The sequence below is a fragment of the Antedon mediterranea genome, chromosome 3 (assembly GCF_964355755.1).
Source record: "Antedon mediterranea chromosome 3, ecAntMedi1.1, whole genome shotgun sequence".
NCBI lineage: Eukaryota > Metazoa > Echinodermata > Crinoidea > Comatulida > Antedonidae > Antedon > Antedon mediterranea.
In genome coordinates, this window is record NC_092672.1 from 35641854 (window position 1) to 35666071 (window position 24218).

The 24218-nt window shown below is 34.2% G+C and overlaps 1 protein-coding gene across 1 annotated transcript; it reads left to right on the forward strand.

The window, feature by feature from the left end:
* Positions 1–10830: 10830 nt before the first annotated feature.
* LOC140043925 (CMP-N-acetylneuraminate-poly-alpha-2,8-sialyltransferase-like) lies at positions 10831–15867 on the forward strand. The gene is made up of 3 exons (XM_072088412.1): positions 10831–11437; positions 14423–14923; positions 15283–15867. The coding sequence occupies exons 1-3, from the start codon at positions 11325–11327 to the stop codon at positions 15545–15547; spliced, it is 879 nt and encodes a 292-aa protein (XP_071944513.1). The 5' UTR covers positions 10831–11324; the 3' UTR covers positions 15548–15867.
* The last annotated feature ends 8351 nt before the right edge of the window (positions 15868–24218 follow it).

Here is a 24218-nt window from a genome sequence, read left to right on the forward strand (position 1 = left end):
ATCAAAATATATATACATAAAAAAAGTCAATGATATTTCAATTTCTGCCTTAAGTAATGATTTGTCAAATGTTGACTGGACTAGTATTTATAACTCCAATGAACCCAATGAGGCATACGCTTTATTCAACGACATATTTAGTACATTATATAATAACAACATTAAAACCACTCGTTCCAGACGAAATATTCGGAAAGAAAAAAAACCTTGGATAACTAAATGCTTAATTAAATCTATCGACAAAAAACACAAATTATATAAAACATTTCTTATATCTAAAAAGCAAAAGGACAAAGATAAATATGTTAAATATCGAAATGTACTTACCAAAATCCTTCGTACTGCCCAAAAGAATTACTTCAGTGACAAATTTGAATTCCATAAAAATAACATCCAAAAAACCTGGCAAACAATAAATGGAGTCCTTGGCAAGAAATCTCGTAAACCGTTTCCTTCTCACTTTATTAACAATGACATTGAATTAAATAATCCTCAACAAATTGCAACTGAATTCAATAATTATTTTACTAGTATAGGGCCAAATTTAGTTAACAAAATACATGTGTCGGATAATGATAATTATACTTCTACCCTACCTCGTCCATGTGTGCACTCTCTCTTTCTTAGTCCTGTAACCGAACATGAAGTTGTCAGTATAATACTTTCCCTCAAAGATAATAAATCTCCTGGGTTTGATGGGTTTTCCAATAAAATTATTAAACGTGTTTCTAATTTTATATGCAAACCCTTAACTCACATTTTTAATACTTCTTTTCAAACCGGTATTTTTCCTGATTCTTTTAAAATAGCTAAAGTCATCCCTATCTACAAGAAAGAAGATCCTCATCATTTCAATAACTACAGACCAATCTCCCTATAATAATAATAATAATAATAATAAATAATATATTTATACAGGATAAAACAATCAGATAACAGTGTATCTGTTTTACATTGTGGTCCTGTCTTAATCAAAATATACAAAAGAGAAACTTAATTAAATATAATACATGTCAGTTTTTTATGAAAAGAAATGAGATTTGTATCTAGCCTTAAAGGACGTAATTGTTGGTGCCGATTTAATATTAATTGGTAAATTGTTCCATATTTTTGCGCCTGCAACTTTAAAGGACGAATTCATTTTACTAAGGGTGTATTTAGGTATTGTTACATTCAAATTTTCTACTCCACGTGTTAAGTGGGTGTGAATATCGCGAATCAATTCAATTTCATTTACTAATCTAATTGGTGCAAGGCCGTAAACACATTTATACATTAGACATGCTAGGGAGAAATCTCGTTTCTCTTCAAGAGTTTGCCACGATAGGTTCTGGATGATGTTGTCACCCCTTACATTAATATAATCGAAGTTGTTAGTTACAATTCGAGCAGCTCTTTTTTGATGTCGCTTTAAAATATTTTTGTTTAACTCTGTCGTATTTCCCCAGACTGTTATAGCATAATCACTACAAGACTGAATTGTACTTATATATAGAGTTTCAAGTAACGGTTTACTTAAACTACTAGCCATTTTACCTAGCATTGTTATTTTATATCCAATATTTTTACTAATACATTGAGTATTTTGTTTCCAAGTTAACATTTCATCGATTACGACTCCCAGCTACCTTATACTATCAACTTGTTCTAATTTACTGGTTCCAATTTGTATATTTAAATCATTACTGTCAGCTGTATGATTGTTTCTTAGTAACATAACCTTTGTTTTTTCAGTATTTATAGAGAGGTGGTTGTCATCATACCATTTACCAATGTTATCAATAATTATTTGTAATGAATCATTTACTATCTTAGTAGTATCACCACCTGAGGTGTAAACCACAACATCATCAGCAAAAACGCTGCAAGTTCCATTTACTATAGACTGCGAAATATCATTTATGAAAATGAGAAACAAGATGGGTCCCAGGACACTTCCTTGTGGAACACCAATATTGATTTCTTTAAGTGTAGATTTGTTATTGTTACAGTATACAAACTGTTTTCTGTTTTTTAAGTAATTACTAAACCAGTAAACAACATTTTCATGGAACCATATTTGTAAAGCTTAAATAACAAAATCGAGTGATCTATCGTGTCAAAGCATTTGGATATATCTAAGAAACAAGCGCCGACGACCTCTGAGTCATTAAAACTTTCTAACCAATCATCAACTACTCTGTGCAAGCATGTTACAGTAGAATGGTTTTTCAAAAAGGCAAATTGATCAATGTTAATCAAATCAAACAAACTAAGAAAAGAAATGATTTGTTCCTGAACCACTCTCTCTATAATCTTTGCGATATGAGCAACGACAGATATTGGTCTGTAGTTGCTCATACTGTCTTTACTACCCTTTCCTTTATATATAGGAGTTGTCCTTGCTACTTTCCAATCAGCTGGGACAAGACCAGACATGAGAGAGAGATTCACAATATGACACAATGGATAAGCAATGTACGGAGCTGCTAACCTTAACAATTTACTATCAAAATCAAGAACATCTAAATTTTTTTCTGGCAAATTATAAAGCTTCCTTTTAATGGTATTTACATCAACATTTAAAAAATTAAAGGAATATTCACTAGGTGGATTATTCCAACTTGGCAGCGTATCGTCAAATGACTGCGCCATCTTAACTCCTATGTTGGTAAAGTATTCATTAAAATGTTCGCAATCAATAGTTTTACTAATGTTAGATTTCGTTTTACCAGTTAGTTTATTTAGCTCGTTCCACATTTTTTTTGGATTATCTTTATATTTTATATTTACATTATTAAAATAGTTATACTTTGCTTTCTTAATGTTAGTGTTAACCAGATTTCTAAGTCTTCTATACTCAGTTTTTAATCCTGGATTATTAACATTTACTTTGCTTTTAGTATAATCTCTTTTGTACATTAACTTTATAATTTCAGGAGTTATCCAGGGAGAGAATCTATTTTTTATTCTTGAATTTTTTATAGGCCCATGTTTATTACTTAAATTTAGAAAGCAATTTTTAAACGTACCCCATGCATTGTCAACGTTATTAATATTGTGAATATTTTGTAATTTCTGAGAATGGGAAATATCATGCAAGAATGCCTACTTCCTTGTTTCTCAAAATTAATTGAAAAAATAATGCATAATCGAATTTCTTCCTTTTTAACTAAACATAACATTTTATTTAAAGGCCAATATGGTTTCAGGAAAAAGTATTCAACAGATCTTGCTTTATTAGATATTTTTGACAAAATTACAATTGCCCTGAGTAAAAATGAGTTTTCTGTTGGCATTTTCCTTGATTTATCTAAGGCCTTCGATACTATTAACCACGATATTTTAATTCATAAACTTTCAAATTACGGTATCAGAGGCCTTCCTTTAAAACTAATTAAAAGCTACCTTTCCAATCGTGTTCAGTTTACTTCCTTAAATAATTTTAACTCTTCCTATTCCCGTTTAACCTGTGGTGTTCCCCAAGGATCGATTCTTGGACCACTCTTATTCCTGATTTTTGTTAACGATATACCAAACAGCTCTAAATTACTAAATTTTATCTTATTTGCTGACGACACAAATATTTTTTTCTCTCATCCTAAATTAAATACCTTGTTTAAAATTGTCAATGATGAGTTACTTAAAGTTTCAAATTGGCTCAAACACAATAAATTAACTCTTAATACATTCAAAACGAACTATATAATATTTTCTAAACGTAAAATTTCAAATTCTTTAAATGAACAAATATACATTGATAATAAAATGATCAAACGAGTTAATGAAACACAATTTTTAGGAGTAACCATAGATGCCTCTCTGACTTGGAAACTACATATAAATAAAATCAGTAATCTAGTTTCTAGAAATGTTGGAATATTGAACAAATTAAAACATATCTTCCCTCAAAAAACCTTATTAACCCTTTATAATACTTTAGTTTTGCCTTACCTTTCTTATGCCAATTTATGTTGGGCAATTACTCTAGATAAATTTAATACGTTATGCCCCTGGACAAGTCTAGAGAAAACTCAAATTGACCGCCTTTTTAAACTACAAAAACGTGCACTTCGGATTTGCGCGGGAGAATCATTTAGAGCCCATACAAAATTACTTTTTAAAAGATTTAACGTTTTAAACATTTATGATTTAAATAAATTACAAGTTGCCTCATTTATGTACCGTTTATCTAACAATTTACTGCCTTCACATTTTAATGCTTTATTTACAAGAATTGACGAACGCCATTCCTATAAAACCCGATCCTCTGTTAACAATTATATCCTTGATAATTTAAATGTTAAGGCTCAACGATTTTCTATGTATTATTTTGGTCCCAAACTTTGGACTTCACTCTCAAATGAACTTAAACAGAAATCTTCCTTTTCTAGTTTTAAATCTAATTTCAAACACAAAATGGTGTCAGAATATGCTACATAATTTTTCGCCGATCTTTTATCCTTATTTATTTGGTGGTGATACATGGCATTAAATCCTTCACCCTGGTATTCAATAATCTCCGCTACATTGTATCGTTATACTTGTTATTATACCATATTTAATTATATTTCATATTGTACTCTAATTGTTATCATTATCCCTTTTATCATATATTATATAATTGCCTGGTTTATCTTAACTTCTATAATTTAAAATTTTTTTATTTTCTTTATTTTATGTACTTTCACTATTATATATTCATATTTTAGTCTACTCTGTAGCAATGTTAGTATACTTAGGCATACGGGAGTCACGACTTAAAGTTCAGTGAACTTACTGTGACTTCCATCCACCCACATTTAATATATGTTATGTAAATGTAAATGATATATATATATATATAAGTGAGTGGAAAAAATAAATAAACGAAACGAAACGAATAGTTGTATCTGATAAAAGTGTCGCCAATATACAAAATGTATTGTCAAAAGAATTAAAATCTATTAATTCTTGGTTATTAGATAATAGATTGTCATTGCATCTAGGCAAAACGTATTCAATTCTATTTGGATCTAAACGTAAACTCAGAAATCAACAAGAATTGAAAGTTACATGTAATGATCATATAATCACAAACAAGCCGACAGTAAGTTATCTAGGACTTGAACTCGATAACAATCTAACTGGAGATTATATAGGTAAATCAGTTATAAAGAAAGTAAACTCAAGGGTTAAATTTTTATATAGAAATAGAAAGTACTTAACTTTCAGAGATCTTAAGTTACTAGCAAATAGTTTGGTGTTGCCTTTATGATTATGCTTATCTGGATTAAAAAAACAATTAAAAATTAAATTGCAAACTGCACGAAATAAGACAGTCAGATGTATTCTTGGTCTTGAAACAAGGGATCACATTAGGGCTAATGAATTAAACAAACTGAATTGGCTCTCAGTAGATTTAACAGTTAAACAGATAAAACTTTGTCACATGTATCGTATTATTAATGGATTAAGCCCTACGTTTATGAATGGTGGTATTAGTAGAGCAAATGTAATTCACCAGTACAATACTAGATTTGCAACTCAATCAATTTATAGACCATATATAGGTAACCACTCCCAAACAACCTTTGTTAACACGGCAATAACGTCATGGAATCATCTGCCAAAATTGATACAGTGTTCAGAAACCATCAATCAATTCAAAAGAAATATCAGGAAACATCTCAAAGAGGTTATGCTTGAAAGATTATAACTTAATTGTACTTGTTATTAAATGAATCATTTGCCATTATTTTTGTGTTTCTTGGATGTACGGCTTAGGAATCAGACATTATCTGAGGTAAAATGTCACATTTCAAATGGTCTCAAATCTTTTATACGAATCTTTTATATCCATACCAAATGCTATGCTTCTAACCCAATTTGAATCACACAAGCTTTACATCGAAATATAACCTTTTACTTAATAAATTTAGGTTTTCTTAAATATCGATTTTTAGATTATTTGCAAATGTAAAGGTGATGAAGCCTGCGAGAAATTCATTACAAAGGATAATCGATATTCGACGACTCTTAGACAAACAAATTAACGAAACAGCGGCAAATACAACAAGGTAAACTTGCCTGATTATTTTTTTTTTATTTATGTTTTTTTTTATGTCTTTAGGCAATTTGGCCAAGGATTACCAATAGTAAATTAATCACTGTCGTATCAGATAGGTGGTAATCCCCCTGATACAGGGGCTATTTTGTGAACCAGTTCACCGGGGGAATCCCCTAGGCCTACTCTCCTCGAATAATGAACTGGATTTTTTTAAATGCACACAGATTATAACTGTGAACACTGGACCTATACGGTTTATAAATTATAGTCCTTATCCGAGAAGACTTGTTCCACCACCAGAACTAGGATCAAGTCGGTCTCGAACCCTTGCCGATGTTGTTGGCTCTTTCGGTACGCCCCTGCCTTAACCGCTCGGCCATTTGACTCGCTCAAGAATAATATAGTTACAGACAGACAGACAGACCGACAGACTCTGTACCGCTTTCTATGATAGCATTTGATGTGTAATTAAAATGACTCTTGTCCATCAGTATTGTCTAATCTTAGAGTTTTTCAGAAACTGAATTCGTAATGCAAATCCTCCTTCTGAAATTGCGGTGTGTGGGGATTGCGTTGAGGCGCAACATTTCGTTAGATCGTACTATAGCTATATTACTATATAGCTATCGCATATATTATGCCTATAATTATAGCTTTCTTTTCTGCAGAAACACATTGAATGAGTCTTCGCCGATCAGATTGCTCCGTGTTTATCCTAACGATCAGATATCAAACCAAACTTACACCGAAACAGCTCAAGCCAATGGGGAACCATGGATAAAGATGTTGGAACCAGAAAGATGTTGGAACAAGAACAAAATTAGTGACAATAAACAATGAAGAGGGAAGACTTTACGACTGGTGCTCACAGAATAAAAATGATAGCTGTTACAAAACGACGTATCGTTATCTGAACAATTTGAATAATTCCACTATTATATGGTTGACAAAAGCAAGCGGTTATTATATATATATTATATATATTATATATTATCTCAAGATGAGTATGGTCAATACTCTACGACTGTTTAAGCCAAACATTGTATTAGCACGACCAAAAAGATTACTGAGCAAATATGTTAGAAGGTAAAGATCTATATCTATCTATACAAAATTATAATAGCACTAAGCCGAAAACAATGTGTTCCTTTATATGTCTAACCGGATACTAGCGCCGTTCGAGTTAGGGCACCTTTTATCCATCTAGAACCGCAAATTTGTACGAAAAATGTATCATTTAATTCAAAGAGGCCTAGGAAATAATCAATTGGCTCAAATGTACATCGAGTGGTCCGACTGGTTGTTTGTCCTCCAGCTTTCCAATTTGGTAGTAGACCGTGTTTTTTTTCATATGAGCTATGACCATTGCCGTCAGTACAGACATCAAACATGCATACTCAGTGTTTTAAAGATCGTCACAAATCGACTGAAAAAAGGGGTATGCCTACACCACATTTCAGGTTGATATTATGATTTCCACACTAATGCATTATTTGGTATGCTCTTTCAGTTAAAATAATCACTAGGCCTACATATACTGTACCTTTGTTTTTGTATCTTTTTTTTAGGAGGTGGAATATTAAAAAGCCATCGTCAGGCCTTTACTTATTTTCGCTCGCTGGAAATATGTGTAGTAAAGTATCATTGTATGGATTTTACCCTTTCAATCAAACAGCCGAAGGAAAACCCGTCACGTACAATTATTACGGAAACGCATTTTTTAAAAATGGTCACAACATACCAGAGGAATATAAAATTTTAAAACAGCTGAATGCGTCTAGTAGTATTAGGTTGGTTACATCGCCTTGTAGGCCTACATCAAAACGTGTAAGGTCTAAGTGATGGCGGTGGCCTACTGCTTTTTGTGTTTCCGCTCTCGACTCGGACGTCTTTGTTTTGCATATGGCGTGCCCCGACTTCAATTGTATCAGGGAGGTACTGATTGTATATTCAAGTTTTAAACATAGCTCCACGTTTATACTACTTTTTTAAAAATTTTAATATGTATTATCCGCTGTTATTGGTATGGAGAAATACAAAAATGAATAAATAAGCAAATCAATAGTTGACATGGAGTTGATTAAAAAAGAGATACAATAACGTTATTATTATTATTACACGGACCGTCCGTTTGCTTTGTTTGTTTGGAGAAGTCTACCAAACCACATTGTTCCCCTGCTGGGATAAAGTTGTTTTTACACTTTGTAAATCCGCACTTATTACACGTCAAAAGCCTTGTCTACACTATAAAACTTTATGCGACAAAAAAATGTGATGTGCCCATATGGATATGATGATATTAATTTAAGCATATCACTACCATTTGCGACAGTAAAAATCTATTTTAAGTTTATTTACGACAATGTAATGTATTATTTTAACATTTTATCATTTGTAAACTATTTTTAAATGTATGTATCTATTTTTAGATGGAGCACTGTGGCGCATTGGTTAGAGCCTTGAACTTGCAGTGCAGTGTTGAGTCCTTGAGCAAGATTTTTATCCACAGGTGATTGAAATGGGTACCGGTATGTAAAAAGTACTGGGAAGGTAAAGCAGACTCGTTTGTGCGGGAGGAGTGGCGTACCCCCCACAAACATACACACTTAGTGGAGTCTGGCCCAAACGCTAAAGAAATGGAGATGGGCACCACGGCCGTTAGCATTAGCTTAGGTTTCGACTTTACCTTTACCTAAATGTATGTACACTGTCTGCTTTTAACGATGTTCTCATGAGTGATCTACATGAACAATAACCGAATACTCGGGCATTGTTATATATTCATTGTTGGTGAGTAGTTGAGTTAACCTCACTTACTGTAATATTATTTGGGGTAATACATACCCGTCCTACTTAAACAAACTGTTATTGATCCAAAAGAAAACCGTAAGATACATAGCAAATGCTCCTCTTTTATCCCATTCCAATCCTTTATTTTCTTCATTTGGTCTTCTTAAAATTCAGGATATTAACCATCTTCAACAAAGTGTTTTCCTCTATTCATGGCTAAACTCGATCCTACCATCACACTTTGATGATTTATTTAGTTTCAATCTTAATTTTCATAACCACAGTACTCGGAGCGCAAATCAAATACGTATTCCTTTTTTTAAAACTACTTCTTTTAAACATAGCATTAAGTTCACTGGTCCTAAACTTTGGGATAACGTACCAGTTAATATAAAAAGTGCTTTGTCTAAGAAGAGTTTTTCTTTTAAATTGAAACGGCACCTCTTATCTAGTTATGTTTAATTATCCTTTCACTCATTGTAGTTTTGATATTTAGTCTTTTCGGTACCCCGAATCTAAAAGTCTTCATTACTGTTTTTGTCCTGTTTCCGGTTCCCGTGTTGTCCTGTTTTTGTTTTTTTTTTTCATTTTCTATGGGCTGCCTTATACAAGCTTTGCTTTTTAGGAATGTTGCCCCTCTTATTTTAATAATTTTTACTGTTAATTTTTATTTTCTATGAAAGACAAGAGAAATAAATGTTACTTTGATTGATTGATTGATTGATTGATTGATTGAATAGTTAAAGGTTTGAAAGTTAAGTTGAAAAAGTAACACAGAAAAGTTCCAAGCACAATTCCGTCGTCTGAGCGAAAGACGTTGCTCTACGTGTGTGTCATTACATAATATTGGCATAATACGTCTAGTAAATAAATGTGTTATTTTTTATGAAATGTAGAGGGGCCAATTTAGAGCTAAATAAATTGTTTTTGAAAAGAAGTTTCGATTAAAATTTAGGTAAAATAAATATAAATTAGGAAAAATAGGAATTTAAACAAAATAAATAATATAGAACCTACATGATTTATTACACCGTTAAAAGTTTTTTTTTTTAATACGCCATTTTAATCTTTACTTTTCGTGTTTTTGGGGGACATCTTTAAACAGAAATTATCGGGCATTACTAATTACCAAGCTTTAAAAGGTATTCATTGTTGGTGCATTGATGGGAAATATGCAAGTTTGACATTGTTTGTTTCTCAAGTTGGAACCAAGTTGTTTGGTTTTTAAGTTGGGAACCAAGTTGTTTGGTTCCCAAGTTGGAACCAAGTTGTTTGGTTCCTAAGTTGGAACCAAGTTGTTTGGTTCCCAAGTTGGAACGAAGTTGTTTGGTTCCTAAGTTGGAACCAAGTTGTTTGGTTCCCAAGTTGGAACCAAGTTATTTGGTTTCTAAGTTGGAACCAAATTGTTTGGTTCCTAAGTTGGAACCAAGTTGTTTGGTTCCCAAGTTGGAACTAAGTTGTTTGGTTCCCAAGTTGGAACCAAGTTCTTTGGTTCTTAAGTTGGAACCAAGTTGTTTGTTTCTCAAGTTGGAACCAAGTTGTTTGGTTTCCAGGTTGGAACCAAGTTGTTTGGTTTCCAGGTTGGAACCAAGTTGTTTGGTTCCCATTGACTCAGCTTATATTATTCATTTACTTCCGCCATGATCGTATTGTAGTTATTATAACAAATACGCAAATCGTATTGAAAAGACATTAGTGGCATACATGAATAAACAGAGGTGTCGATACAGGTTCATATAAAAGAATATTTCTATTCGACGGTGGTGAAGCAGAAAGATAATAAAGCCTTAAATATAGTGAAATAAGCCTTTTGTTAAGGAAGTGCGTATAATGTTATAAAAGAAAATGTATAATGTGTTTCAATTACTTTAATTATTTTTGTAACAAGGCCATGGCAGTCACGTTCTCAAATTTGAGTTAGTGTTTACCGACCGACCAACCGACCGATATAGTGAGCTGTAGAGTCGCGTTGCACGCGACTAATAAAATAGTTCTTTTTCTTTGTTGGTTACATCGCCTTGTAATCGTCATCCTAAAACATTCTGACATCCATAGGCCTACGAGTTGCATTTAACCTTATCAATTAATCTGTTCATTGGACGCCCAACACAACGACGTAATCAACGCAGATGAGTTGACCAATCACAACCGATAATACGGATGATCCATCGCGTCCTTTTTGGCCAAATTGCTTGCGTGCGCTTACGTCCTTGCGTTGCGCGCCAAGTGGAAACCAAGCACCTGAATAAAATAATTATATGGTGCACGAAAAGAAACTTTATTACATACAAATATGTCCTTCGGTGAAAAAATACTTTTTAGGTAGGCCTAGTTTTGGCTAAACACAAGACAGAAAATAAAAGTGTGCCAAAATAATCTATCTTTTTACCAAATTAAATAGTATAGACAGGGATTAAGTATACATGAATAGTTGAGCATGATTAATAATGTATAGCCCCCTCAATCTGATCCTCTTTTTTGCAGAGTTACATTTTATTAATTTGCGATGGCGTCGGCCAGTACAAAGTGTGTGTTTATTGTTTCTCTTGCATTAATTATATACACATTAATTTACTTGTATTCACCGCCGCATACTACAAGTTTTGATTCAGGATTTAGGTACGTATGTAGAAATTAAGAAATCAAATGGCGAAATTATTAACTGAATTTTCGTGCGATCTAGGAACAAGTAGAGTTAGCAGTTTACGTGATGTGTCGTCAGTCGCCTGGACAAAGTCGTTTGGTTCTCAAGTTGGAACCAAGTTGTTTGGTTCTCAAGTTAAAACAAAGCTACTGGTTCTCACTTGGGTGGTGTTCGCGCGCCGTGAGTTGACAAATCACAAGCGACATCGTGTCGTGATAAAAGTTAAAATTACACGCACTTGTGTTGCGTCGTCCTAGTGGGGAACCAAGAGAAGGCACGTCCCACAATGCGCAGAAATAATAATAATTTATTTGGAGTTTAAACTTTTACAACAGTGGCACTCGACCAAATGGAAGGTGCATCCATAAGAAATATACACAAAAAACATGATACTGTATCAATCAATCTATCAATTACAATAAAAAGTCGATGTAGTCAACGTCAAAACAATTCGACTACAGTAACTACAATACCATTAATAATCACTAAATCAGCAGGAAACCCACTGACACCTACAAATACAAAACTACAAGAAATAAACATAGGCCTATAGAATAAGTTAAAAACTGTACAATATAAAATGAATTGGGAAACAATGTAGGCCCAGACCTAACACTATACTGAGATAGATATCATATGGCCGAGCGGTTAAGGCAGGGGCGCCGTTTACCGTACCTAAAGAGCCAACAACAACATCGGCAAGGGTTCGAGGCCGACTCGCTCCTAGTTCTGGTGGTGGAACAAGTCTTCTCGGATAAGGACTATAAACCGTAGGTCCAGTGTACACAGTTATAACCTGTGTGTACTTTAAGGAACCCAGTTCATTATTCGAAAAAGAGTAGGGGGTTACCCCGGTGAACTGGTTCAATAGCCCCTGTATCAGGGGGATTACCACCTATCTGATAGGACAGTGATTAATTCACTATTGGTAATCCTTGGCCACATTGCCTAAAGACATAAAATAAAATAAAAAAATAAATAAAATATCAACCATTTAGTTTAATTGATATGAACATTACTCGCCCAGAGCAACACATCTGTGTGCCCATATTCTTTTAACATAGTGCTTACAGTAAAGACATTTGATATGGAATCGACGTCATACATATAATAATTAAAATGACCAAGTTGCGCGACGACGACGACAATTCAATTTACATCTCTGCTCTCTCCGATCGAAATTGTGCATCTGTGATTCCTTTTCAGTCACTGGTCTTACGAGTATTTAGTATAGTTTTTTTGCACATCAATACTTTAATCATAATTATAATATTCATAGTTTTCTTCCTTCGTGATCCACACGTATATCGTACCGTATGTAAAAGACATTAATAATGGTATATTAAGATGTGGCGATAGGCCTATACAACATAAAAGAATGTTTCTATTGTTTATTATAAATAAAAACCGCACTTATTTTTCGAAGGCGTTGAAGCAGAATGAGCATTATAATTATTGTGAAATAAGCCTTTTCAAATTCACATTTCAAATATTTACATTGTTAAAGGCCTCGATTTAAGGAAGTGATTATAATGTTATGTTAGAAACTGTTTTTCAATTACTACAATCGTGAACCGGTAACTAGTTTTGTAAATAAAATAGTCTTTCCTTGTAAAATTGGTTGTTCTTTTGATTGATTTATTTACTTTTTCCGTAAGAAAAACTACTTAATTAATAAACACTGTTTTATTTAGCATCTACATCTTTAGCATCGTTATGTTTTTGTTCACCTTTCTTGCCTGTTGTTGTCTTCTGACTAGGCTAGGAGGCACCGGGTCCCTGAAAAGATCAAGACTTAACCGATTCTAGTAACTGGGGTCCTTATACACTGATCCCCAGTTAGCGATGATGGTGTATCCCATACTCCAGTTTGGGTGCTAGCTTGGTGTTTTTGTCTTTTTGTTCTCTTCCTTTTGGTTTCCACTCTTTCTCTTTATTGTCGAGCGCATGGAGACATCGTTTATCAAGTTATTCGTTCCCAAGTTGGAACCAAGCTATTGGTTCCCAAGTTGGAACCAAGCTATTGGTTCCCAAGTTGGAACCAAGCTATTCGTTCCCAAGTTGGAACCAAGCTATTGGTTCCCAAGTTGGAACCAAGCTATAATTGGTTCCCAAGTTGGAACCAAGCTGTTGGTTCCCAAGTTGGAACCAAGCTGTTGGGTCCCAAGTTGGAACCAAGCTATTGGTTCCCAAGTTGGAACCAAGCTATTGGTTCCCAAGTTGGAACCAAGATATTGGTTCCCCAGTTGGAACCAAGTTATTGGTTTCCAAGTTATAACTTATGTTCCTTTTTTTAAACTCAGAAAAAGTCAATTATTTATCACTGTAACAGCTAGTCTGCATTTGTGGAAAAGACTAGAAAATGATATTAAACAATCTGTTTCGTTTTCTTGATCCGAACAATAACAATACCATACTATTATTATTATTGAATAAAAGTTATTGAACTTGAACTTATAGGTATTAGAGAATTGTATTATAAGATAACATTATTCAGAAATGAAACATGGATATCTGAAACTGAATCATATACAAATTGAGAATGTTATAACAAGGGTCAAAGGTTAATACTGTAGGCCTATACCGTACGCTAAATCAACTATCAGTAATTTTGATAACTTCAACGGAGCTTTGTTGGTTTGAGGATATGTTAGGCCTACGGATTAATAGATTGAATATGATATGTTTTCATTTGATTTGTTTTTTTCTTCTTTTTTGTTGCTATTTCTGTATGTAAAATTTGCACTACAAATGCATCTTTGTACTGTAAGTGGGCTACCGATCTAATGGTGTATCCAAATAAATAAACATGAAAGTCAATTCAACTTTCCTATATTTTTATAGATAGAAAAAGGAAAGATATTTAGGCGGGAACATGAAGTCAAAATGTTTTGCTGGATGTGTACGTTGAGGCAACTATATTTCGTTTATTCAGTAAAGCATGTCTTTTTTTTCTACAGAAAAAGTTTAAAGGGGTTTTCGCCGATTAGATTGCTCCGTGTCTATCCTAACGAGCTGATACAAACTCAAACTTACACCGAAACAGCTCAACCCAATGGGGAACCATGGATAAAACCTGCGAACACGTGCGCTGTCATCGGAAACTCTGGAATCCTGCAGGGGAGTAATTGCGGATTGGAAATTGATGCGCATGATCACGTGTTTCGTTCAAATATGGCGCCACTGGAAGGTTTCCAGAAAGATGTTGGAACAAGAACAAGTTTAGTAACAATAAACAATCAAGAGGGAAGACATTACGGCTGGTGCTCACAAAATAAAAATGATAGCTGTTACAAAACGATATATCGTTATCTGAACAATTTGAATAATTCCACTATTATATGGGTGACAAAAGCAAGCGCTTGGTCTCCCAAGATGGATATTGTCAATGTCATGCGCACATTCAAGCCAAGCATTGTATTAGCACGACCAAGTAAATCACTTAGACAGTCGATTGCGAGGTAATCTACAATATACATATTTGGGCACATCACTACCATATTTGGGCACATCCCTACCACATTTGGGCACATCAACAAATTTTTTGGTCAAATTGATTAGTTTGGACAGATCTTTAGTACCGTACTTTTTATAAAGAAAAGAATGAATTGAAGTCGAAGATCACACCGAGCCGACACATTGAGCTCAATGTGAACGTTCAGCCTAACTACAGGTTTCCACAGGACAATATAAGTAGTCCCCAACCGGGTTTCTTTGCCTTGCCGCGCAAGCACGGGGAAGGCCAATATTGAATATACTAATGGAAAATAGGCATATAAGGCGCCCACTTGGATAAAACAAAATTCTTTCGTTTTTTTAGGAGGTGGAAAATTTCATCGCCATCGTCGGGCCTTTACGTATTTTCGCTTGCTGGAAATATGTGTAGTAAAGTATCATTGTATGGATTTTACCCTTTCAATCAAACAGCCGAAGGGAAACCCGTCACGTACCATTATTACGGAAACGCATCTTTTAAAAATGGACACCACATGCCAGAGGAATTTAAAGTTTTAAAACAGCTGAATGCGTCTGGTGTTATTAGGTTGGTTACATCGCATTGTAATCATCATCCTAAAACATTCTGACGTCATATAGGCCTACAAGTTGTTAATTAATTAACCTGTTCATTGGACGCACAACACAACGACGTAGCCACAACGCAAGTGAGTTGACACAAGTGATAATACATGATTCATCATGTCCTGATTGGTCAAATTACTTGAGTGCGCTTAAGTACTTGAGTGCGCTTAAGTACTTGCGTTCACCAGTGGAAAGAAAAGCGTTTGTATAAAAAATGGTGCACAAAGAAACAGGAAAGTTAGTACATAAAAAGATGTCCTCCGGTGAAAAATACTCTGTAACAATTTGTTTTAATAGGCTATTTAGTGTTGGCTAAACACAAGACAGAAAATAGAAAAATAAATACAAATGTACGTGTCTAATTTTAACAATTGCTTTTTTTATTTAAAACTTCATTAATCGTTCATTAAACATGTTGCATTTTTCTATTCAAGTTAAACTATTAAAATATATCTAAAGTTTGGTTCCCACTAGGACGCAATGACGTTAGCGCAACGCGAGCGAGTTGACCATATGACACGCGAAAGTTAATGATCTATCGTGTCGTGATTGGTCAAATTACTTGCGTTTCCCTTACGTCCTTATGCTGCGTCCTAGTGGGAATCAAGCTTAATGACCAGGGCGGCGCGATAGATCATCCTAGTCGCTTCTGATTGGTTAACTCGTTTGCGTTTTGTTATTATGACGTCCTTGCGTCCTGGAAACCAAGCATATGATTTGGTCTCGGTGCTCCGATCCTAAAAACCCTCTTGAACAATAAACGCCCGGGTAGTTTATTCAAATAAATATCGGTATGCAGATGTCCTAACTAGATCACCGAGCGGTTTAGAATGTGGTGTCTGTTAATTTAGCTCTAGTTAATTTACACGTTGTTGTAAGTACTGTCAAAGAATATATATCACAAGAATGAGTAATCCGCGGTTTTCCCTGTAACAGTAATATTGTCCACAGAGCCATATAGAGAGAGTTACGGCATTGCGTTCAAGGATTTTAGAAAGTCACGTGGTGTGCACGCCGGCCATGTTTGTGTCCAACTATGCCTATGTAGCGTATGGAGTCGAGTCATTTGCTTAAAAAATGTATAACATTCACAAGGCTTTAAATATCGAATTTAATATCAAAACAATCAAAGGTTTTTGTTAAGATAATAACGAAATCATAAAGTTACTGCGAACATGATTTTAAACAACAAAATGTAAAAACAATGCATTACTATAGAGAATCGCTGTACAAACTAAACGCGCACGTACAGCGTGCATGGAGCGCACAACCAGAGCCGTTCCGAAATTGCTATTTTTGTTGTTTAAAATCATGTTCGCAGTAAGTTTATAATTTTTTTATTATTTTAACAAAAACCTTTAAACAAATTGATTGTTTTGATATTAAATTCGATAATTAAAGCCTTTTGAACGTTATACACGTGACAAACACGCACCACCGAAAAAGAGAACAGTAAAGGTCCGACCAAACACTAGTTGGTATAACAGTGACATCTATGCTGAGAAAAGAACAAAGCGTAAGCTTGAAAAGAAATGGAGAATCTCTCATCTGGAAATAGATCGTCAAGCTTACATTGCACAGAAGAGGAATGTAAATTCCATGGTAAGAAAGGCAAAGGCCAACTACTACATTGGCTTGTGTGAAGAACATGCAGCAGATCAGAAAGGACTTTTTAAAATTGTTAACCAACTCCTTCATCATCGCCAGGTATCACCCCTCCCAGATAGTCTTTCTGACTTAGATCTTGCGAACAGGTTCTGTCAGTTTTTCACAGACAAGATCAAGATCATCAGAGACGACTTCAAGATTGATGACATGTCATTTAATGAGCCTGTGACAGCTGTTCATCAGCATCTCACAACATTTACACCAGCATCTCAAGATGAGATCCGCAACATTCTGATGAAATCACCAACAAAATCATGCAGGTTAGATCCAGTTCCTACTTCTATACTGAAGAAGTGTATAGACGCAGTCGTTCCAATAATAACGGAAATAATTAACCATTCTCTTAATACCGGCATAGTGCCAGATGAACTGAAAATTGCTCACGTTCGTCCTTTAATAAAAAAGCAAAACTTGGATCATAACACGCTGAAAAATTACCGCCCGGTGTCGAATCTTTCTTTTCTTGGAAAGACTCTGGAGCGTGTAGTGACATCACGCATTACTCCATATCTTCAAAAGCATAATTTAAATGAGAATTACCAGTCGGCATATCGTGCATGTCATAGCACGGAGAGTTCCCTTTTAAAGGTACAGAATGATTTGTTACAAGGAATGAATGATGGGAAAATAACGCTATTGGTGTTGTTGGATTTGTCAGCAGCGTTTGATACAGTTGATCACCAAAGACTGATAACCCGTCTGAGAAATCGCATTGGCATAAATGGTGTTGCTCTTAACTGGTTCCAGTCATATCTTACAGGAAGACGTCAGCTAGTCTGTATCAATGATGCATTCTCAGATGAAGCTTGCCTGGAATATGGTGTACCACAGGGGTCAGTAATTGGGCCTGGCCAGTTTTCCATTTATACGCTTCCCCTTGGTGACATTATTCGCAAACACAGTCTACATTTCCATTTCTATGCAGATGATACACAGATTTATGTGTCAGTAAATCCAGTGCAAAGGGATGTTGCTGCAGCAATCAGTAAGATGGAAGCCTGTATAGAAGATGTTCGCAATTGGATGACAACAAATTACCTAAAGTTGAATGATGGAAAGACAGAGTTTATTATCGTCGGGTCTAAATGTAACATCTCCAAAATCAACATCACACATATCAGAATCGGAAACTCTAACATCGCTCCCTCATCGGTGGTCCGGAATCTGGGAATCATGCTGGATAGTAATCTCACTATGGAAGCACAAATAACAACTGTATCCAAAGCAGCATGCATATCGATTAGGAACCTTGGTCGTATTCGCGGTAATCTTAACAAGAAAACAGCTGAATTGATTGTACACTCATTTGTCACTTCTAAAATTGACATTGGTAATGCCTTGTTGTTTGGCATACCAAAATCTCAAATACAACGTTTGCAGCGCTTGCAAAATATGGCAGCTAGAATTGTAACTTATACAAAATCAAACGCTCACATAACTCCTGTCCTGATGGATTTGCATTGGTTGCCTGTTCAACAACGTATTAAGTACAAACTTGCGTTGTTTGTATTCAAGATCCTAAATGACAGTGCTCCTGCTTATTTATCTGACCTTGTGGATCGTTACGAATCATCCCGCAGAGGCCTACGATCATTGTCACAAAACCTTCAAGAGCGTAGAGCGAAAAATCAGTGGGGTCAGAGATCTTTCTACGTTGCGGCCGCAAGTGTATGGAACAGCTTACCAGCAACAGTTAAATGCTCAACTAGTCTAAACAGTTTCAAGACCAACCTAAAGACGTCGCTATTCGCTGATGTTCTCGCACGTTGTTAATGCACAAAGCGCCATGAGCGCCACATGGGTGGAGGATACCGGCGCTATATAAGTTTTCATTTATTATTATTATTATTATTATACATTTTGAAAACAAAAGACTCAATAACTTCATACGCTACATAGGAATAGTTGGACACAAACACGGCTTCTAATCCATTCAATGTCGAAACCAATACTATAGCGCCACGAAGTGGCGCAAGATAGGGAAGTCCTATCTCTTATACACTGCGCATGAGTGAAATTCCATGGACAGCCATTCCGGCAATTAAGCAAGTTACGCGATCACATACCCCAGAAGTGTATAATAAACCATTGAACCACATCCACGTGTGACGTGTTATTGTTTGTTCGGGAAGTTTTCTCGTGTTGTATTGGGTAAATTGTAGTGGTAAGTTTTTAGAATATATATTTTTTTGTTAGTAAACATTAACAAAATTATTAAATTGTTGTTTAAATTTAGTTCAGGCAGGCGTTTCTGCGCAATCCGATCTAGGGCCTAGATAGTAGTAGGCCTAGGCATATTTAATGCCGAATACTAGGCCTAGTTTAGTTAGTATGATTAATAACAAAAAAGTCTGGGAGGATGAATGATATTGATTGGCGTCTTGATAGGGGTATCAAGATGGATCAAACAAGGCTTGGATGGATGGAAGATTAAGGAAAAAACTGAAGCTGTTCGGGAATTAGGAGTTTTTAATAAAAATGTACAAGACAATATAGCGTTTTATTAATAATAACATTAACAGAAATAATTAAATGTAATGAAATAAAAAATCGTGAGGATGTTATTGTTTGTTTTTTTTTTATTTAATAAATTTAAATTATAAATTTGATCCTCATATTTATTTTGTTCTTCATCTTTATTTGAAAAATATTTAGTTAATTAATGTAAATATTATTTTTGAATACTTACAATATTAATAAATAGTAGGCTATTGACTTTTGTTTTGAATTTAAAAATGTATAGTATTTTAAAATACTATAATAAGTAATCAAATGATTATGTAACAGTTCGAAAAGTGACCAAATAATTTAATGATATATTTTTCCCTATTTCAGAAAGATGTCTGTCATCATACTGTAAAATCGAGAAGATAGATGATTGAGTGCAAAGTGGTATTTTACACAAGAATTAAATACAAAGGCCAGAACTGATGGACAATTATATTTTAATAGTAATAATAGTTTATATTTTTGATTCTTGAAAAGGAGCAGTATCCTATGGGATTACAAATAAAATCACTATTTTCACACACCTCATACTTTAAAGTGAAAGGAAATAACCAGAATTCAGTTATTATCAGTACTGTTGTTTAGGCCTATTGGCTTCTTTTGTAATACAAGAAATCAAAATAATAGAATTTTCCTTGTATTTAAGAAGGCTAAAACCATACATTCGTAATTTATTTATTGAGTGTTTTTAATTATTCCATCATTATTTATTAATATTGTATAAAGTGAGATTTTTCAGTATTTTTATTGCATTTTAATCCTGTCTGTAATATTGAAAGTTGAGCTAATAAAAGTGGGTTGAAAAGAACAAATTATGATTATGAATTTTTAAAATTAATATTTAATACTTTTACTTTTTTTAAATTAAAAAAATGCAACAATTGTTTTTGTATCTAGTAATGTATGTACAGTATACTACAGTTGTGGCAGATCGTAGTAAAATTCCCCTTGCAATGAAATAACTTTGTAGGCCTGAAGCACACACAATAGAAAGAGAGGGTCCGAACAGGGGAAAGAACATCCCCCTGCCCATCAATTTAAAAAAAAAATAAAAATTAAAAAGACAGTTTTGGACAATATATTTGGCAATTATTACAATTCATCTCCAAAAAATGCTTCTCTCGCACATAAACTAAGCCATCATCCCAGCCTAGGCCAAACGCGGCCGACCTTGGGCGTGAAGTGCGTAGCATCGCGCTGCGCCCCGCGACACTATTTATAACTATGCCTCAACCGACTGCCTACAAAATTCGTCCTCCATACAGTCAGTGTTTATTCTGTAGCCGTTTGAGGTTGGACAGTGATATACGCATATGTAAGTGTAATATCAAATGGAGTAAATCTATATAATCGAATTTTATATAGATGTTCTTTCATTTTGACGCGAAAGATAAAATAAAGTCGTACTGTTTATCGCGTAGATGTAAATCCTATTTGTTTACATTGATTTGGTCAAAGAATATATATCACAAGAATGAGTAATCCGCGATTTTCACTGTAACAGTAATATTGTCCATGTGGTAGGGCGCCGCCATAAGTGTGGATGTATCTGGGATGTATACAACTTTTTGTGACGGTTTCACTAATCAAAGGCTGGACCACCGGTAGTATTTTCATGATAAAAAATGTTATCAAATACATGCCAACATCATGTTAAATACTATTTGGATATTTAATTGTTCGTTTAATGCAATTTATTTAGTAAAAACTGCCGTATAAACAGTTTGCTTTATCAATCGGGCGCTACGATAGCGTGACCGGGCGTGTTGCTGTTTACGCGTTTTCACGAAGGATAGTTTAATAATATTCCTATATTTAACTTGTTTCTGGTAAAACAAATAAATGTTAATGACATTTAACATTTTCTCTTATTAATAACATGTGTTTTATACTAATTTATATCATAAAAACAATACTTAATTTACCGGGCGTACAGTAGTACACGGCAATGGTAAAGAATAGGTCGTGCTGAGTAATATTCGTTGATTTTTGGTGTTGCTGTGTTAGGCCTTTTTTGTGAACTAACTTAGCATGTTAGTAAATAATTGTCTGTAAAAGTGAATAAACACTAGTTTGTTAATAAATATGTATTATAAAATAGTTTACAATTGCAAAAACTATCTTCATAATTCTATTTATTTAGTATGTATACATCCGCCCTTATGAGGGCGGGCATCACTCACTGGAGCTCTCTGTTACAAATTTCTCATGCAAAAATTGCGGAATACTCATTCTTGTGATATATATTCTTTGATTTGGTGGCGTGCCGCATTGCCTACTGGGTAATCCGCTTGCCGGAATGGCTGCCCATGCAATTATCATTTTTCGAGCGTCAGTTCCATATCTTGCGCCACTACGTGGCGCGCTATACGATCTTTGGTCGAAACTCTCTCTTATAATATGGCTCTGATTGTCCATTCGGTAGGGAGCCGCCTTAAGTCAACAGGATGAATACAAAAAGTGCTTTGCCTTTGTGGTCTGTCACAGAGCCATATACAGGTATAAAGAGTTACGACATTGGATTGTAGTCACGTGATATGAAGATCAAAATGTGTCATGTAAAGTATAGGAGCAACAAAATATTTTCAATTTTTTCTTATATTTCAAAAAATGTAATTGGTCATTTTACGATGAAATATCAATGTGCACAGCGTACAGAAGTACTTGTGGCAAAGAATATTGCGCGCGCGTGCGCTAGTACATTATAGCAGCGTTCGATTGATTGATTTTGGAACAAAACATCCCATAACTACGTCCCATTAATAACAATTATGTACTATTTTTAATTCATTAATTAATTTAATTGTGTGAATATGATTTATATAGTGTGCGTGACAGTTGTGGGCCACCATAGAAAGGGGTATGAACAATATTAAAATAATAATGGCAAATTATTACAAATGAAATGATGAACGAGTCTCTGAATTTTAATAACGTTGGCGGCGAAGTTTGTTCAAAAACACACAGAAAGCCATATACTGCATAATAAGAGGAGTGAATTTGTGTGTTTTTTGTATTGGTTCATTATTTGATGTATCCTAACTTCCATGTAGGCCCTAGCATTTATTTTTTTGTTATTATAACAAATATATATAAATTTTAACAAATCAATACCATTAATAAAATTAATTACTAAAATAAAAACGGAATCTAAGCGTTATTTCACGGACAACAAAATCTAAAAATAATGCATGGAACTACAGGAAAACGCTATATAAAAAACAGAGCCATATGAAATATGAAATATGGCTCTGATACAAAACAGAGCCATTATTATATAAAGAGTTACGACATTGGATTATAGTCACGTGATATGCAGATCAAATTGTGTCAAACTTGTCTCCATTAAATGCATGTAAAGTATAGGAGCAACAAAATACTTTCAACTTTTTCTTATATTTCAAAAAATGTAATTGCACATTTTACGGTGAAATATCGACGTGCACAGCGTACAGAAGTACTTGCGTCAAAGAATATTGCGCGCGCGTGCTCTAGTACATTATAACGTTCGATTGATTGATTTTGGAACAAAACATCCCATAACTACGTCCCATTAATAACAATTATGTAATATTTTAATACATGCTTTCATGACTAAATAAAATAATAAAGTGTCGTGGATATATTTGTTAATATATTGAATAGGGTATGAACAATAATAAAATAATAAAGGCAAATTATTACAAATGAAATGATGAACGAGTCTCTGAAAGTTTGTGTCAAAAACACACAGAGAGCCATATACCATGGAGGTCCATGCATAATATACTGTATAAAAAGAGGGGTGAATTTGTGTGTTTTTTGTATTGGTTCATGCTTTGATGTATCCTGACTTGCAGGTCGGTCCTAGCATTTATTCTTTTGTTACTATAGACACAATATATATATGTTACCAAATTAATATCATTAATAAAATTAATTACTAAAATAAAAACGGAATATAAGCGTTATTTCATAGACAAAAAAAATCTAAAAATAATGCATGAACTATAGGAAAACGCTATACAAAAGAGATGCGCGCGCCCTCAGCGTGCGAATTCTTTGACACAAAAATGGCTTCTAATTTTCAATGTCGTAACTCTTTATGGCTCTGATCGATACAAAACAGAGCCATAATAAAGAGTTACGACATTGGATTTAAGTCACGTGATATGCAGATCAATTTGTGTCAAACTTGTCTCCGTTAATGCATGTAAAGTATAGGAGCAAGAAATTACTTTAAACTTTTTCTTATATTAAAAAAAATGTAATTGCACATTTTACGGTGGAATATCGACGTGCACAGCGTAAAGAACCACTTGCGCCAAAGAATGTTGCGCGCGCGTACGCTAGTACATTATAACGTTCGATTGATTGATTTTGGAACAAAACATCCCATAACTACGTCCCATAATAACAATTATGTAATATTTTCAATTCATAATGCATGCTTTGATGACTAAATAAAATAATAAAGTATCGTGGATATATTTGTTAATATATTGAATAGGTATGAACAAT

What these genes read in the sequence shown, in the direction of transcription:
- LOC140043925 (XM_072088412.1), top strand. Translation starts at nt 11,325, where the DNA reads ATGGCGTCGGCCAGTACAAAGTGTGTGTTTATTGTTTCTCTTGCATTA. An exon ending in AGTTTTGATTCAGGATTTAG is followed by an intron (nt 11,438 to 14,422) that starts GTACGTATGTAG and finishes TTTTTTCTACAG; the next exon opens with AAAAAGTTTAAAGGGGTTTT. An exon ending in CTTAGACAGTCGATTGCGAG is followed by an intron (nt 14,924 to 15,282) that starts GTAATCTACAAT and finishes TCGTTTTTTTAG; the next exon opens with GAGGTGGAAAATTTCATCGC.